This window comes from Dipteris shenzhenensis, chromosome 6, assembly GCF_047967505.1.
Source record: "Dipteris shenzhenensis isolate YYH24624 ecotype China chromosome 6, Dip_SZ_1.0, whole genome shotgun sequence".
Taxonomy (NCBI): Eukaryota; Viridiplantae; Streptophyta; class Polypodiopsida; order Gleicheniales; family Dipteridaceae; genus Dipteris; species Dipteris shenzhenensis.
In genome coordinates this window covers 1117897-1136165 of record NC_141601.1, presented here as the reverse complement: position 1 = coordinate 1136165, position 18269 = coordinate 1117897, and the positions used below count along the sequence as shown (strand labels likewise).

At 44.8% G+C, this 18269-nt stretch overlaps 1 protein-coding gene across 1 annotated transcript; it reads right to left on the bottom strand.

Moving 5' to 3' along the window:
- Nucleotides 1-1215: 1215 nt before the first annotated feature.
- Nucleotides 1216-17529, bottom strand: ORC4 (origin recognition complex subunit 4). The gene is made up of 16 exons (XM_087375688.1): nucleotides 17360-17529; nucleotides 17193-17283; nucleotides 17045-17101; nucleotides 16864-16911; nucleotides 5646-5696; nucleotides 4240-4283; nucleotides 4071-4134; nucleotides 3827-3916; nucleotides 3577-3668; nucleotides 3354-3438; nucleotides 3067-3152; nucleotides 2765-2874; nucleotides 2300-2392; nucleotides 2126-2190; nucleotides 1869-2012; nucleotides 1216-1762 (listed from the first exon to the last, which is right to left on the bottom strand). The coding sequence occupies exons 1-16, from the start codon at nucleotides 17527-17529 to the stop codon at nucleotides 1721-1723; spliced, it is 1332 nt and encodes a 443-aa protein (XP_087231814.1). The 3' UTR covers nucleotides 1216-1720.
- Nucleotides 17530-18269: the final 740 nt, after the last annotated feature.

Below are 18269 nucleotides of genomic sequence, written 5' to 3'. Positions count from 1 at the left end.
TGTAGAGGCTTGAAAGAGCTATACCAGTCCTTCTTTCTGGTCATGTGACGGGACGCTCCACTATCAAGGAGCCACGAATCATTCGTTGTTGAAACTTCTGTTGAGGAGCATATTTCTTCAATTGCAACCCATAGCTCCAACTCAGTTTCAACTGTGTTGGCAGATTCCTTGCCTTTCGAAGAAGACTGTGTAGTGCCGTTCTTTTCGTCCTGCTGCTTCTTTCTGCAATCCTTGATCATGTGACCGCTTTTGTTGCAGTAGTGGCACTTACCTGAAAACTTCTTCTTACCATTCTTCTTCTCTCCACCCTTCCCTTTGGATGTGGTTGAGAATGCTGCATCACTTCCGCCATCGCGGGTCTTCATTCGCATCTCCTCCTCTAGAAGCATCGCGCTGAACTCTTCAAAAGTGGGGTGGATTTCTTACCTGCGTGTTGAGTGTCGTGACCAACGCATCGTACTTTTGTGGAAGGATCCGAATGCACCTTCTGGCCAACTCTTCGCTGGTCTTTGTAATCCCAACCGCCGCCATCTGATCACATAGATTCTTGATCCGTGTGATGAATGTCTCAACTGATTCTCCATCAGAGCACCTCTCTGCAACAAGCATATTCTCCAGATTTTAAATTCTGGTCTGATTCCGCGTTTCATACTGACCTTTCAATATGTTCCAAGCCTCACTTGCCTTGTCTGTATGCTGAATCAGAGTCAAAACAGAATCACTTGAACTGGTAACAAGAGCGCAAAGTGCATCTGCGTTCCTTCGTTTCCATGCCCGAAGAAGATCTGCATTCGGTGGCATTATGACGTTGGGGTTGTTTGGATTCGGTGATCCAACCGGTTCTGGATCCAATCCCAGAACAGTATCCAGAAGCTCATATGAATCCAAGATCGCGCTGATCTTGAATTTCCACAAAGTATAATTCGTCCCATCGAGCTTGCCTTCATTGAAGGCAGGTGGACGAATTCGCAACGGGGTTGGTGCAGCCATCACTCCTAGTAGCCTTTGCTAACAAAGCTCGTTGAACTTGCAATAAAGTCGTTACTCAGATAGTCGTGACTACAAAAGCCATAGGCTTGCAAGCTATAAGATGTAATTTTTGAGTGAGTTGATTGCTTGCAAATCGTATGTTGTTTCAGCTGCTTTCAATTTGAACATTTGAGTTATGAATTTCGTTTGAGACCATCTTTTCAGTTCACAGATGGATGTGAAAATACTATGAAATTAATTGATTTACAATATGGCTAAAAGGGAAGATCTGGAAAGTCTTTGCTTCCCACATCGAGCAGACTTCAAGTTCAGCCAATGCTATTGTCCATGGTTTTCGTGCTACTAAAACCAAGTAGTTTTTAGATAGCAGGTTTGAAAAAAGCAAGCATCGATCTGAATCATTCTTCACTGAAATAGGCAGTAGTGGAAGACCAAAACTGTGCAAACTCAGCTATAAAAGAACCACCTCAGCTCAGCCCTCTGTAACATTTGATTCTATGGAGACGTGGTTCCTCCAAAATTACAACAGATGCAATTTCTTTCGTCCACGTGTTTAAGAGATGAACAAGTTGATCTCCCAATGCACTTTAGTAGCTCTTCCAAAAGGGAGAATGCTTACAACTGTGTCCCAGAATCGCATACTAGGATTTCTAAATTTGAAAGGACCCAACACACCATTTCGCAATGACCTGCAAGACAGACTCACATAATTTTTCATATCGAACTGAAGCTACTTGAACCCCTCGTGTGCAAACCATTGGCGCAAAATTGTCTGTCAAAATGCCATAGAAACATGACCATTAATCAGTGTCATGCTAGGACATTTGTTATAACAAAAAGAATAGCAAAACATTGCCCTCGCATAATGTACACAATACCGGGCAAACAGGACTCATTTTTAAGCCCTCTTCGAGTTCAAAGCTTGAAATTAGAAGCTTTACAGGACAAAAATCTATGCCAGTACTGTGCCTTCTGCCATCTGCAAACATGATCAGCTGCCTCTCCAGCAAATTCTCAAAGGCCTAGATCAATTAAAAAACAAGCACCACAAAATGGAGCATAATTAACCCACGTATTTTTTTAAAGGCAAATTAAGCCAACATCACAACTTATCGATGTCAGTCAGAATCCTAACCCGTCGACAAACTTGTTGTGAATACAAATCACAGGTACTGTGGGTGTCATGGAGGCTTTTATACTCTGCCACAGAAAGCGTCCAATAAGTATTACCACGACATTTGATCGCTTAAATTCTAAGTTTGATACAATGACATCATAAGTGCACTATTGAAACCCATTCTATACAAACCCTTATAGACCATGATAAAATTGTATGTTTCCCGATCCCTCCCTTCTAATCTTTTCATGGACACCAGCATGTAAAGTTCCAGCACAGAAGCATCTGGTACATTCACCAAAAAGTGTTTCAGAAGCATACCCTGATTTCAGCATATTGGAGAGCTGAGTCCAACTTAATCCTATCTTTATTTCCCCTTCACTAGAGTTGTTTGACGCTTCCCCTTGAAAGTGTTATAACAGAGGATTCTTGAAGGCACTTGTATCACGCCTTTAATCATGCCTATATGCTACATAAGATGATAAGATTCTGTGCGCAGATACCTTGCAACTGTCATGACGATAGTTGGGGATTGTCCTTTATGAACGTTTTTTAATGCAATCCTTGTGTATCAGACATAACAAGACATACTGTTGGGACCCTGACAAAAGCTTGTAACATGGAAAAGAAAGCTTGTAGGTGAAGCACACACTGCACCCTTTAGTGAGTCGAGGTTAGGACGACATCTTAGAGCCACACTTGCCGCTTTAAAATGAGAGAGAGAAAGGAACCCGTGCTCCCGATTAATCGCACAGACTGCAAAGAATCTAAATCACCCACATCCAATTAACCATGAATAAAAAAAGTTGCACTCATTTTCCTTGACATATAATATCCAGATAACTACTCGTTTCAAGCTACAAGTGTTTTTCTGCAGTAATGAAAAAGACAATGTAGAATCGGCACAAGAAAGTAACTACAGTCTTCTCAAAATAAAAATGCACTAAGATGAGACGTACAAGAAATTGAGCACATGTCGTGGACTGAGATCCACGCTTGTAATGCAGTCAAGGACCTCTTTCATTTCCTCCTTCTTGAGAAGATCCTTGGGATGGTCAAGAACCCAATTACAAAAATTGATTAATAAGACACCTGGTATTAATACAACCTCACAGGCAGCTCTTATCGCATGGCAAAACAGGCATAGATGTTTTAAACTTAAATTTCTCTTAATTTGTGCTCAATCAACTAGGTAAGCAGCAACTAAGCCATGCTTCAGGCACTATCTGATATGTTCAAAGGATACCATGGTGATAGAGTTGAATTGCTCAGCATAATTTATGTCACGAAAGCTGGAATTGGTAGGCAGAGAAAGTAATGATGGCAGCAGCCTGCATCCACATAATCAGGATGTGAAATTCCCTACAGCTTTTCCCCGAATAATGACCAGGAGGCTCACTTTATATTGTGTATGTTTTACAAACAAGAACTCAAGTCCAAGATTGTACACAAGATCAGTGTTACCACACCTTTGCAGATCCTCTGCCAATGGGGGAAGAAATAAGAGTTTCCGGTGCGAGAAGCGGGATCGGACTCGTTTTTCTAAAAGTTGATCTGCATCCTGAACCAATCCTCCCAAAATAACAACATACAACCATTCAATTTTTATCCTACAATATTGACTAGTGCTGACTATTATTCTTTGAGGTTAGTAACTGCAATACAGATGAGAGAAAGCATATTATGTTCATTAGGTGGACAGCCAAGTGGTGAAGATACCAAGCGGCAACTGAGCCCAACAACAGCAGCTTGTGCATCTTTTGACTGCATAATATTGAGAAGATTGTAAAGTACTTTTTGTTTTGACACCTGCGGCCAAATTGTGCAAACGTATACAATTGATAGGTTCACAGAGAGAGAGAGAGATTGTGGTATTTTGTATCATGAAGATATGCTTTGCACTTGAATTCAAGCAGAAACTACTTTTTTGAAATACTATTGCACGAATAAGGCAGTACAATACCTGAGCAAACAGGTCAAAATCATTAAGAATAAATATGAGCGATTTGTGGGATAGAGCACACACTCTGTTACAAAACATCATACACCTTGTGAGCCATGCTCCATTACAGAATCGATGTAGAAATACATGACCCAAAAGAAAAGGAAGCTTCAGTCAATTGTTTTGATACCTTAACATGCTTGTCAAAAAGTGTGAATTATCATCAAAAGAAGCCTGGAGAACATAATACCCAAGAAAGGAAATCATAAATATATGAAGTTAATGTGACTCTTCAGGCAGGCATATCCAAAGACATCATTCAAACATCTCTATCCCTTCCTCGTCCCTACACTTTCCTTCCTGATTCAACTTTTTGTTGTTATAGACAATCCTTCTTTTCAGTAACTTTTACCAAGCAAAGGGGATTCTTAAGCTGTTCATTTAATGCATGAAGATCAAAACTGCCTACAGATGCCGTAAGGGCATGTGCTAAGAAAGAACATAAATGTATGAGCTGTTTAGCTGGCTACATGTGTGAACTGGACCACATACTTAGAGAATAAAATAAAGTTTAAAAATTTCAGCTTCCAACTTTTCTCTTTAGTTGAGGTGCTACTTGTGTTACTGATCATCTTGCTGTTGCTCTCTATGGTCAGTCGGGCTCATCTTATAACCTTCTTCCTCATGCATCAAGAACCTCTGATTTTAACCTTCCACAGAGTCATCCTCATTCTCACAAATCAGCTCACCATACCACACTTGTTTCTTGCCGTTTATTTCCTATATTTCTAAGTTTAAGTATTTTCCCAATTCTTTTGAGTTTGCATTACAATTTTCTACATGCATACTCATCTTTCAGTGTGAATATCATGATTCATCTCATGTTTGGTGGAGCTTTTCTAGAGGACCTATTCTTGCTATTCTTTCTGTTGTACTTCCAGATCTGAGTTTTTTTATACTTGTGCACTTTCCTGGCTGTAATTGTTGGAGAGAGTTGAGGTCCTTTACAATCTACATTCAACTTGAGGACTAGCATTAGGTTTCTCCTCCTCAATGATTTTGGAGCGATGAAGCCATTGAGAAACACAACCTTCTACAACTGCAGCAAAAAAGTTTGAGTGCATTCGAGGACCGGCCCTGTTTCTTCCATTAGTTTCGGTCCAATTTTGCAAAATTAAAAGACTTAAAGACACCAATTCAACCTTCTGCAAAACAATGGTATGATTCAATAAAAAATAAAAAGTGAGGTTTTTTGACTGCCTGATGTTGGACTTGCTCACATTCAGGAACAGCACCATACCATAGCCTTTGTAAACCCCACCTATATTTTCCTCCTCCAAACGTGTCTTTCTACCCTCTCATCCTGATGTACAAACAGACTTTTTTTTTATTTTAGAACAAAGTTTGCATTAAGAAAGCATTTACATCCATAGCTGTCGCAAAGTGGAACAGCTACTACTCACAACCAAAAACAGTAATAAAGAACTTCCAACTGGGCCTGAGGAAGGTCTCCAAAGGAATGATGTACAAACAACATGCACACAATCACACACAGAATTCAAAACTGCATGACAGCTTTGAAAATGAGTAGCTTACTGCTTTGGAAAAAGTGAGATGATGTTCCAAACATAGCTGCTTGGCGATTTCCTGCAGCAAGCCCACAAAAACACACTGGATTTTGTTCATTTGCAAATATGTAAAAATCAAATTGAAATATAAAAGAGCATGTTTGTCATTCGCCATCTGTCAACCCCGGTAACAGGCTTCACATCCAAGACAATATCGGAGCCTTAACAAAGACATGTTTTAAGTGTGAGACATTACTGGACGCCTCTCCCTGCTTGCTGCAACCCCCCCCCCCCCCTTCTCCTCCAGTTCTCTGAGCTCCTTCCACCACTCATAGCCTCCCTGCCCCCCCGTACGGGTACTCGTGGCCTTGGCGCAGTCTGCATGGCTGCAAGATGGGGGTGCGCTGCTTCACCCCCCCCCCCCCTTCATTGGTGCTGCTATTGGGCTGTGCAGCAGCTCCTAGTCCCTCCAAGGGGTCTCCAGCCTAGGCGCAGCTGTGGTAAGCCCTCTGGAGGGCTCCCTGGCACTTTCTCCAGGGGGCATACAGCCAGCCCATGCATGGCAAGTTTTTGGCTGGCCTTGTGCGACTGGCCAGCCCCATCACTTCAGCATTGTGGACTCGAATGCCCATCTCAACGTTTTTTGCTTCGACAGCAGCAGCTCTCAGTTGGAGTGTGTCTCTCTAGTTGTTCATGGTGGCTGAACTTGAGACAGCCCGCTCACTTCCTTTGGCATCTTTCAGTGCACTATCCCTTCAAGTTCCAAGGGTTGACAGCCAGCCTGTGAGGGACCTATGGGGCTGTTCCTTCCTTCAGTATGGCCTGCTCTTGCTGAGTTTGGGACCTCTTTAGAACACTTGGTAAAGAATCAGCAACTGGTTTTTTGCAGCAGTGGTGACAAGCTCTTGGCGGCTTCCTTCCCCTTCTTTGGGGCTTTTCTTTTGCTCTTAATCTAAGGAATTTTGCCAATTGTCCCTAGCTAAGGGCTTCCTTTTTACTTTCTTCTTTCCCCCCTTTCCTCTTCATTTTGTCACGATCTGTGACGTATTCCTTTCTCTTTCTAGACTTATGGATGGTTTAATGAATGGACACTTGTGGAAGGGTATGCCCTTTCGACGGGACACTTGCCCTTTCGACGGGACACTTCCTAATGAGGCATAACCCTTCACAAGAGACATTCTAATGAAGAGACATTCCTATTGTAATGTACCCTCTCATCAAGGGTCACACCCTTCACAAGGGGTACACACCTCTTCATGCACATACCCTTTGGAGTACACACCTTTTCATGTGTGACTCTTCACTCTCTATATAAGAGAGGCCCAATTGTATGGATGACACAATCACATCCACCCTACAGACATTCAAGCAATACAATTATTCCTTGTTCTCTGCTATCTCGGTCTCTTTTCTGTTCCTTAGCACAGTTCTAAATATAGTAAATCTAGGATTTCTTACAGTGGTATCAGAGCAAAATTCGCTCCTGCCTGTAGGAAATGCCCCCCACCTTCTAGCGCTGATCTGATACATTTTTGCCGCTAGAAGGACATCCGTGCACATTGTGCATGGAAGAGATGGAGAGGATGAGCGTAAAATTTTTAAACGCCTACCCGGCCTAAAGTCATCCTAGCCTCTCCATCTCCCTCACATCACAAGTTGATGTGAATGGACACGACCAAAATCGTGTCCTTTCAGGTGCTTGGGCTGTCCCAAAACCAAGGGACGCACCTTTTCCACCATGGGACACACCTTTTGGTGACGAGTCGCGACTCCTCACTCACAGGACATATCCCATCGTGGACAAAAGGACATACCTATTCATGCAGGGTCACACCCTTTTTAACAATAGGGACATACCCCTTCATGAAAAGGTGCACCTATTCCAAGGGTCACACCCCTTCGAATAGGCACACCTTTTAGGCCCCAAGTACCTACAAAAGGGTACCTAGAGGGGTAAAAAGGGAAAAAAATTAAACCCATCCCCTATCCCTAGGTTTACCCTAGCTACCCTAGGGTTAACTAAACCCCCAATTTGGGAGGCAAACCTCTTTATTGCACCGTACGGATCTCGAAGCACCCTGCGCAGCCAGCCGTACAGCCCTGCGCAGTCATTCCGTACAACCCTGCGCATACCTTCGCTGCCAGCCGTACAGCCTGCACCGTCCGGACCAGCCGGTAGCCTGCGTCAGCCCTTGCCCTGCCGTACAGCCTGCGCAAGCCAGCCGTACAGCTGCACAGCCTGCGCTGCCAGTCCCTGTTTCGCCATTTATGCTGCCAGCCCTTGCCTCGCTATTTGCAGCCCTAGCCTTGCCATTGCAGACCTGGATACCTGCCTTTTCCTGACAGCCTGCTGCCCTCTCCTTGTTTCGCCATTTTCGCCCTGCCAATTCAGCACCAGTTGCCACTATTCGCGCGATGAAGACAGCCCGTTGACAGCCCGGACCAGACAAGCCTCGAGCACTCCTCGCAAAACACTGCAACATGGACCTCCGGACAACGATTTGCAGCCTTCTTCTACGCAATCACTTGGTAGATTAAAGTATTGCCAAGTGGAGTCTTTCCAATCTGCTTTTTAAGGATTCTCTTTAACAAATTACAGCAAATGAAAGAATCCACATTAAAGCATGGAAACCCCTGGTAATTCACCCGGCCTTTCAAGGACACCTCAGGCATCAGCTACTACACAATATCGTGTTCAAATTGCACAGCCAGCCCATTTTGGAGCCTTTGCATCTTGGGTCTTCTGTGTCACGTGCCCTCCGAGTGACTTGGATCACATCCTCTACCTTCTGCGTGAGGCACCTCAGTTACATTATTTCCTCAGCACAGTACAGGTTGTGTTCCACGAGACACGAAGATATCCGGAACACGATATTCCTCAGGAGTTTGCGGTTCATTTTTGGAGAGAATTTTACCCTTCACCTTCGGCATCTCCAGGGTACTCTCCACCTCCTTCAGCTCCCAGATATCCTCCTCTACAGGTTGTACCTTCTCCAAGTCAGTATTTACATTCTGAAGGCACTCCCTCTCTTGGATATCCTCCTCTTCCGACAGCAGCTCCTTACCCTTTTTCAGATCCGTGGACTCTGCTACCTACCCCTGTCTTATCACGAGCAGTAACACCTTTTTCGGCATCACCAGTGTTACCTCAGACAGGACCTCCTTTACCAGACTTCCATGGGTGGTTCCATCCTGCCTCGCCTGCCCCCTCCAACATGAGCAACCTCAAGGAGCAGCCCGAATCCTCTTCCAAGAATGGTACAAACTAGAGCGCAAGTTCGCACTTTTCTCACAGGGATTTCCGACATGTCGCACCGCTCGCGTGAAGCCTCTCCAAAGATTAAAGAATCAAGTCCCAAAAAGACCCCTGAAGGCAACGTCCAAAGTGAATCACAATTGCAACTTCAAATATCTCAGCTTCAGGACAGCATCTCCGACTTGGTTCAAAAAGTTCAACAACTCCAAGATTCTCGAAGTCCAGCACATACAAAGGATGACATGACGCAACCCGACGACGATGCGGACTCTTTCCCACCAGAGGTAGAAAACACTGAACTACGTGCTCTCTACCGATTACTTCAAGCTTCCAAAACTAAACGACTTGACGTCAAACTTCCGGAAGCCTACACTGGTCAACGTAATCGCCGAACAGTTGACCAATGGCTCGCTAAAATGCGCATGTATTTTGACACTGTTGACCTCACGGAAGGCAAAAAGATCGCCTTGGCAGCCTCCCTCCTGAAGGATACAGCATTTCTATGGTGGCAAAGACGCTTAAAGGACGGAAAAAGTGTGTTAACATGGAAACGTTTTGAACACATGCTCCGTAAGCAGTTTGTACCTGCCAATGCGGACTTCCAAGCATGTTCAAAACTCCGACAGTTGGAGCAAACCGGTTCCCTGTCTTCTTATATCTCTCAGTTCACCACATTGGTGCTGGAGATTGATGGTTTAACTGAGGATGATCGCCTTCATGCTTTCATCTCAGGCCTACATCCCTCGTTACGCATTGATGTTCTTAAAGCAAATATCACCACCACAGATGGCGCTATTGCTTACGCAGAGCGCATTACAGATTTCCTAAACACAGGGAAGCAGAGTGCTAATCGCACACAGAACTCTCCTATGGCCAAAGGTGCTCGCCCTCAAGATAACACCAGGTTTCGAAAAAACTTCGGTAATCAAGGTCAGCGACAGTCTCAAGATCCCCAGAAGCCTCAGAAATCATTTGCTGGATTCCAACAGAAGCACTCTCCCAAGGATCGTGTTTCTTCTTCTTCACAAAGTCATTACCGACATCCCCAACATAAAGGTGCGGCCACTGACAAGAAGCACAACTCCAACTCAAAAGGACTTTGTACCATCTGTACAGGCGACCATAGATGGTTCGATTGTCCCAAGCGACCAAAGCAAAATTCCAATATGGAACCTAGCACTTCCCAAAAAGAAGATGCTACTTCAGCACAAGACAAGAAAGGCAAAGCTATTCGAATGGCGAATACCATCCACCTGAGCCTTGCCAGCAACCCAGTTCGTAAACGCCAAGCCAAGACTTCACTTCTGTTGGTTACGGCAGTAGAGGAGACACCAGCTAAGGATCCTCCTGAATACCTCAACCAACCTTTTTTCCAGCCTTACCTGGATCTTTTTCCACAGGAATTGCCAAAGCAGTTACCACCTCGACGACCAGTAGATCACCCAATCGAACTTATTCCAGGCAGTAATCCACCGTCGAAACCTCCTTATCAGGTTTCTTACACTCAAAATGAAGAAATCCAAAGACAGGTCACCGAACTACTCGACAAAGGTCACATTCGGCCCAGTCGCAGCCCTTTCGGATCTCCTATACTACTTGTGGAAAAAAAGAATAAGTCAATGCGCCTCTGCATCGACTATCGAGCCCTCAACAAGCTCACTATCAAAAACAAGTATCCATTGCCTCGCATTGATGACCTCTTCGATCAACTTCTACATGCAACACAATTCTCCAAGATTGATCTTCGTTCAGGTTATCATCAAATTCGCATACGAGAAGGCGATGAGTACAAGACAGCTTTTCGAACAAAGTATGGACACTATGAATGTTTGGTCATGCCTTTTGGGTTAAACAATGCCCCGGCCACATTCATGACATTAATGAACGACATCTTCAGGCCTTTCCTCGATAAGTTCGTCATCGTTTACCTCGATGACATCCTCGTTTTCAACAGATCCCTACATGAGCACAAACAACATCTTCACCAAGTTTTTGAAGTTCTCCGCGCAAATTCTCTCTACATCAACATTGAGAAGTGTGAGTTTTTCAAGACCCAACTTGAATATTTGGGACATGTTATTTCTGCTCAAGGCATCTCTGTGGATCCCAAGAAGGTCGAGGTAATCAAAAACTGGCCTACTCCTAAGAATGTTCATGATGTCCACTCTTTTCTCGGATTGGCAAACTTCTACCATACAAAGGTCTATCAGTTTTCCGAAATCGCAGCTCCTATGTCCGAATTATTGAAAAGCACAGCAATTTTTCAGTGGTTTCCCAAAACAGAGTATAGTTTCCAACAACTCAAGCAAGCACTCACTACCACACCAGTTATGGCTATTGCTGACCCCAACCTTCCATTTGAGGTCATGACCGACGCTTCCGACATCGCTACTGGAGCAGTCTTGATGCAAGAAGGCAGAGTTATTGCTTTTGACAGCCATAAACATCTGATATCCAAACCCGATATCCGGTCTATGATAAGGAGTTTCTTGCTGTTGTACATGCTTATCGCTCTTGGAAACATTATCTCATGGGTGCCGACTCTGTGGTCAAGACAGACCATCACTCTCTCAAGTATATCTTTACTCAGCCAGTCATGAACGCTCGACAAGCACGCTGGGTTGAGTTTTTGGCCAACTTTCACATGACCATTGAGTACATACCAGGACTACGCAATGTAGTTGCAGATGCTCTCAGCAGGTTACCTCTAGCATCAGCCATGGTAATCTCTACATTATCTGTGGATGTTCCAAATTCATTCAAAGAAAAGTATTTCAATGATAAAGACTTCGGCACAGCAGTACAGGTTCTTTCCAAAGATCAACCTTCGACTTCCGAACAGAAGATTTTCTCATCCTATTCGTATACGGACGACCTTCTGTATTATCAAGATCGCGTCTGTGTACCACATGACAAGGATGTTCGACGTCTTTTGTTAAAAGAGCATCATGTAGTTCCTTATGCTGCCCATCCAGGCATCAATAAGACTTATCGGTTACTCAGTGCAACATACTACTGGCCTCAGATGAAACGAGATGTCATCAAAATGGTTACACCTTGCTTATCCTGTCAACAAATGAAAGCAAGTCGACGACTTCCAACAGGACTTCTTCAGCCTCTTCCAGTTCCAACTGAAAGGTGGGAAAGTATTTCCATGGATTTTATTACAACACTACCACGATCCTCCAGAGGTAACACTCAGATTATGGTAATTGTTGATCGCACATTTCATATTTCTTGGCTAAAGACGTACATTCCAGGCGATGAAGCAGTTCCTCCTGCAGGTGATTATGTCCCAAAAATCGAAGACGATTATGTTCTCCTTATTCCTAAGCGTATTCTCGACCATCGACAGCAAGAGACTCGACATCGACTTATCACGGAATTCCTTGTTCTTTGGCGAGATCTGGACGACTCCGACGCTACTTGGCAGTCTGATGAAGACTTACAACAGTACCCTGATCTTTTACAGCAGTATTTTCAGCATCTACTATGATATTTTCTACATCAGTTCATTATCTCCACCAGGGTCTTCTTTTGAGTGGGAGGGGATGTCACGATCTGTGACGTATTCCTTTCTCTTTCTAGACTTATGGATGGTTTAATGAATGGACACTTGTGGAAGGGTATGCCCTTTCGACGGGACACTTGCCCTTTTGACGGGACACTTCCTAATGAGGCATAACCCTTCACAAGAGACATTCTAATGAAGAGACATTCCTATTGTAATGTACCCTCTCATCAAGGGTCACACCCTTCACAAGGGGTACACACCTCTTCATGCACATACCCTTTGGAGTACACACCTTTTCATGTGTGACTCTTCACTCTCTATATAAGAGAGGCCCAATTGTATGGATGACACAATCACATCCACCCTACAGACATTCAAGCAATACAATTATTCCTTGTTCTCTGCTATCTCAGTCTCTTTTCTATTCCTTAGCACAGTTCTAAATATAGTAAATCTAGGATTTCTTACACATTTGACACGCAACATTCTTGCTTGTCTAGGAGCAAGAGAATCTTGGCGGCAACCTTTGGTTTGGCCAAAGGTCTATGGCAACGCCCTCGAATCCCACAGCTGTTAAGGTTCTCCTTCCTCCAGACGATAAGCAATAGCTGAAGCAAGCACTGCACTCACTTCAAGACAAGGCAGTAGTGAGCAGAATTGTCGGTCTCACACCCACAAGGAGACAGGTGAGAGATTGGATCCAGACAACTTGGCATTAGAAGGGGACCACATCCAGGAGGTCACCATCTACGGTAGAGGCGTTTTCCTCCTCTAGTTGAGCTCCCCATTCACCACCCAAGCACTTGTGGAGTAGAGTCCCATTCTCCTTGGACCCCATGTACCTAGTTTATCTCCTTCCTTGGTATCATGGCTTTAAGGTGAAGGACATGGTTCCTGGGACTCCCATGGAGTATAGATCCATCCTTCCCTCCATCAGCCCAACTTTAGGCACCGTACTAGAGTCCCCCGTAGAAAATATAGCTTCAACGGTGGCAAATGATGGGGTTCTGAGGCTCAGGATGGTCGTAGAGGATCCAGAGTCTCTTTCGCAGGTGATTCTTCTTGAGACCCTTGAGGGGAGAACACTCGAACAGAGACTAGAGGCATCCAATTACCAAGTCAATGTCTTCGTTGCAGGCAAATAAGTCACCTAGCTAGGGATTGCACTAAAGGCTAGAGTCGGGCCTCTCCCTCTCCTTAACAAGTTGGACACGTCTGAATGCACCAAATTAAGCTTTTCAAACTCTTTCTTTCCTCTTCTTTTATGGGCTGATTTAGTTTACTTCCCATAGAGACAGTGCTCACAAAATTTAAAATCAGAGAAACTCAAATGCGATACATAACCCAAACGGCATAAGAGTTTCATCCCATTGTCACTCATATGACCCAACCAACAATGCCATAAAAAAGTGCTTGGCTGCTCAGTTATTACAACAACATGATCAAATACCCCTGATACATGTAAAGGATACAAAGTCCCACACTTGACACCCCTAGCCAAAAGCATAGAGCCCTTCTCAATTTTTCAACTCTGAAAGCCAAAAGTGGTGTGAAAACCAGCATCATCTAGCTGACCCACTGAAATAAGACTCTTGGTCAACTTAAGCACATGTCTCACATGTTTCAAAACAAATGCAGATCCATGTCTCACATGTTTCAAAACAAATACAGACCCATTTGCAAAAGAAAACTTTGTCACCTGCTCCCACTATATCACATGCATAGTCATTTACAAGATGCACACAACCTGTCTTTCCACTGTCATAAGTGGAGAATCATTCCCTATGGGGAGTAACATGGAATGAAGCACCAGAATCCAAAATCCAATCCTGAGAATATGCATTATCTGAAGTGGTAAGCAACTCTGCAGATAAACTAGACATGAAGAGAATGTCATTGTCACTATCATGTGTAACTGCATTGATCTTCTCGATCTTCACTTTTCCTTTGTCCTCCCTTGGACTCTCTACCTTTTTATTTGCACCCCAATTTTGCATTCTTTGTCTTATCCTTTTGCTCTCTTTTCAGCTTGTAGCAATCTTTTTTCATATGGCCCTTCTTGCCACAATGGTAACACTCAATGTTCCGTGCCCTGAATTTGCTACCAGACTTTCCTCTTTCTTGGAACTTCCCCCTGAACTGTGATCTGCCCCTTTGCACATTTACGACTGCATCCTGCTTGTTGCCGTCCATGGACTGCCGTCTAATCTCCTCAGTCCAACAACCACATGGGCAACAGCAAGCACGAGTCCCAGACCCTCTGGGTGGAGTCCTTCGAGGGAAGATGAACCAAAGTGGAGACAAGTTAAGCAAGTTGGCTGTGAAGAATCCACAACATCGGGCCAATCGCAAAAAGAGAGCTCGAGCAGCCTCTCACTTATAGGAGGACCAATCTAGATGTCCCCCTTGCAAGCTGCCCATCTTCCCTGAACTTGCTCCTCCAGCAGCTCTTTCTGAATGATCCAGGTCCCCTTGTAGCAACAGTAGAATACAGGAGTGATTAAGGGCTCGGAGGTGACTGCTCCTCTCACCCGTCCTACCACCGTTGGAGAGGAGGCCCAAAGTTCCCAGATACACACGCAACAGTGAGCTTCCTCTTTACCAGCGACGACTAAGGTACAGTCTTCTCGCCCTCCACTCCCACCCCCTCCTAGCTCCTCTCCCTCCCCCTGCCCCCTACTATTATCACCCTAGTCACCCGTCCCTCCCTCTCCCGTCCACCCCTACGTCTCTCGCCCCACAACAAACTCACCCATTCCTCCTACCCCTCATGCTTCCTCAATACCCAGCCATCATCCCCATCCCTTGGATAAGGGCAAGGCCGCATCCTCTCCCCCTTCATTACAAGACTCGGCCTCTTCTTGGGTGCCAGTGAAAGGGGGTTCATCCTCTCATTTTTCCTCTCCGAGATTAACGAGCTGGGCTTCCTTTCCTGAAGGACTTATGGAGGCTCAGACCATGGACTCTGGAGCTACTTGAGACTCCGAACTTGTATCCTATGCCTCTAGAGCTAACAATTTTGATTTTGCAACCTCGAGGCTCAATCAACGTGGTTAGCTCCCACACGCATCCTTTTTGGGTTCATCAATTTGCCTCCACAAGTGGACCTGACGATGTTTGATGCCATGATGGATGGTCAGTTGTATCAGATGATGGATGATTGAATGGGCCTATATGGGATGGATCAAGTATGGGGCTTCTGCTCATTGTCATCTCAACTTTGCCCCAGAGAGACCCACCTCCGGTTTGGTGATAGGAGTGATCCGTTTGCTGCCTCGAGTAGCGCTCATCAGGCTATGTTTGGGGTAGATTTCTCCTCATGCTGCAATGGGCACGGAAGGTTGGTATTGAGTTAGTCGCGACCTTGGTACGCAGGTGCACGAACACAAATTACTGTCCCTCCAAACCCCCTATGAAGTCATAGAGATCTGATTCTCAAGAGCAAGCTCCCAACCATAGGCGAGCCTTGTTCTCCAACACCCCCTTCCTACGAGTGGGACCATGGTTAGTTGGAGCGTGCACGAGCTCCACAACCGTGCACGTAGCCAACCGCAGTACATGTTCAGACAGGAGCTGCAGAGAGTAGTGGTAGGATGGGCGGTGGATTTTCTTCTGATTCGGAAGCATATGTTTTCAACATTAGACATTGGACGTCACCACTATCTTCTCCCGAGGAAGGGCTCGGAGGTCTGGTCCCCAGCAGTAGGTAGGAGTGGCAGGGTCTGCATCTCAATCTCCCAGGCAGTAGCCCGGAGGTCTTTGATCAGGGCGAGCTCATCGCAAGCCAAACAGTCTAGATGGGCCTTAGGGTGGGAGAGTCTCAGATCGGGATTCTGAAAGTGTATGCTCCCGCTTGCAGGCAGCATCGGCATGCTTTCTAGAGTCGTTTGACGGAGTCTTCCAGATGTTGACTCCTACATTATTAGTGGTAACTTCAACAATCTAGAGTTTGCGGAGGACAAGCAGGGAGGAGCTTCGTTTGTGAGATGCCAGCAGCACAGAGGAGCACCTAGGAGCAGTTTATTTTCACAGTCAGTTGTAGAGACTCCTAGAGGGAGGCAGAGTTTACTAGGATTCGTAGCAGCCTTCATTTTTCCTTTGGGCAGAGGAGGCATGACGGCTTGTTGGAGCAGCATCGCCGTGGACTACCCAAAAAAGGGGTTCGCATCCCAGATGATCTATTATAGGAGGCGGAGGTTTGACAGGTAGTAGCTGATATCTGGAGGCAGCCAGAGGGGGGACCGAGAGAGGGTTGGGCGGCAGAAAGGAGAAGCAACGGTAGTATTGAACAGCTAGCGCGTGGTACTTTTGGTTGTGAACTATCACTAGAACCTTTGGCACTTTTTCGAAGGGGGGTAATTCAAGGGGAGGACGGGCGAAAGAGTGAGGATGTTCCATTAAATATATGGCCAATGTATGAATAGAATTCAATATCTTCTCTCTGTATTCCGCAGATTCAACGACCGATTAACTCACTTTCAGTGCAGAATGATCATCAGCGTGAAGGAGACCGCTTAACCGAACCTGAAAAGCGACAACAGTTTTCAGCAACGGACAGTTATTTACGCCGCAATCAAATGACAATTTAGATTCCGTTAAACATATGAGATTCTGCTCCTCCAATTCATTCTTAACGCAGGTTGAAGTAAGATCTTACGAACGATATCATCTCTGGAAATTTGAGCTGTAAATCCGTCACAACTTGATTCAGAACCTGCATTTGTATACAGGAATGTGGGTGTAAGACTGCACAAACAACATGGCATCACATATTTGGACATGCAGAGCAGGGCAGCGCTGCTTACGATGGACTTTCCGCAACCTCCAGGACCAAGTAACAGGACTGAGTTATTGGAAGCATGAGAAACGGTCTCGGATAAGACGTCGAACAGTTTCCTGCAAATCGCAACAGCGTAAGGAGTCAAGTACACTAGGGGGGAATGTGACGAAAGGATGAGTAAGATGAAGGGACCTTTTGTTCTCATGAGCATCGGGAAGCAAGTGGTGCGAGGAAGCGCTGCTGCAGAAACGACGGCGTAAGAGAGCCAACGCCTCATCGACCGCTTCAGGAGGGTGGTCGTTCCTGGGGCGTTTGGACGAGGGTTCCTGTGGAAGGAGGCTCTGAGGCAAGCATTCCTCCATTGAGAGAAACCCACAATTGGCGCCAATTCACATCTTCAAGTATCAATTTATTTTTTTTATTTTTATTTTTTTGCGTGGAGAATTAATTTTTTAAAAAAAATTCACCACCTGCCAAGCCTGTCCTTGGTGGATAGCTTACAAGGGACCAACCTCCATAAGAAAAAATTACATTTGGGAGAAGGTGTAGCTTGCCACGCCTTCATGATAAGTCTCCTCCGAGTAGACACATACATTGTCCATGGGTGCCCAACGTCTCCACTGAAGCTGAGTATGAAAAGAATTACCAGAGTCCATTTGAGGCACAAAATCTTGAAGAGAAAGCCTGTGGAGTTGTTTCCCTTTACTATTCACCCAACCTCATACTCAAACATGAAGCATTCCACTACAAAAAAGATATTGAGTACTTGCTAACAACATTAGATTCCTCTAACTTGCATGACATTGCGATACTCAATATATATAAATAACCCAAGATTAACACACATGTTGTCCTTTATTCATTCGACACTTTAATAGCTACAATAGTTGCAAACAATGTAACTTACATATTGGGTGACTTCAACATTGACTACAATGAAAAAAGTGAAAGCATGACAAAACTTCATCACTTCATGGAGTACCATGATATGAAACAAGCAATTCAGCAACCTATAACAATTCATGGTTCTAAGCTCGACCATATTTGGGTAAGAAAAACACGACCTAAAAAATAGGCAAGGAAAAAACTATGTATATTTGGT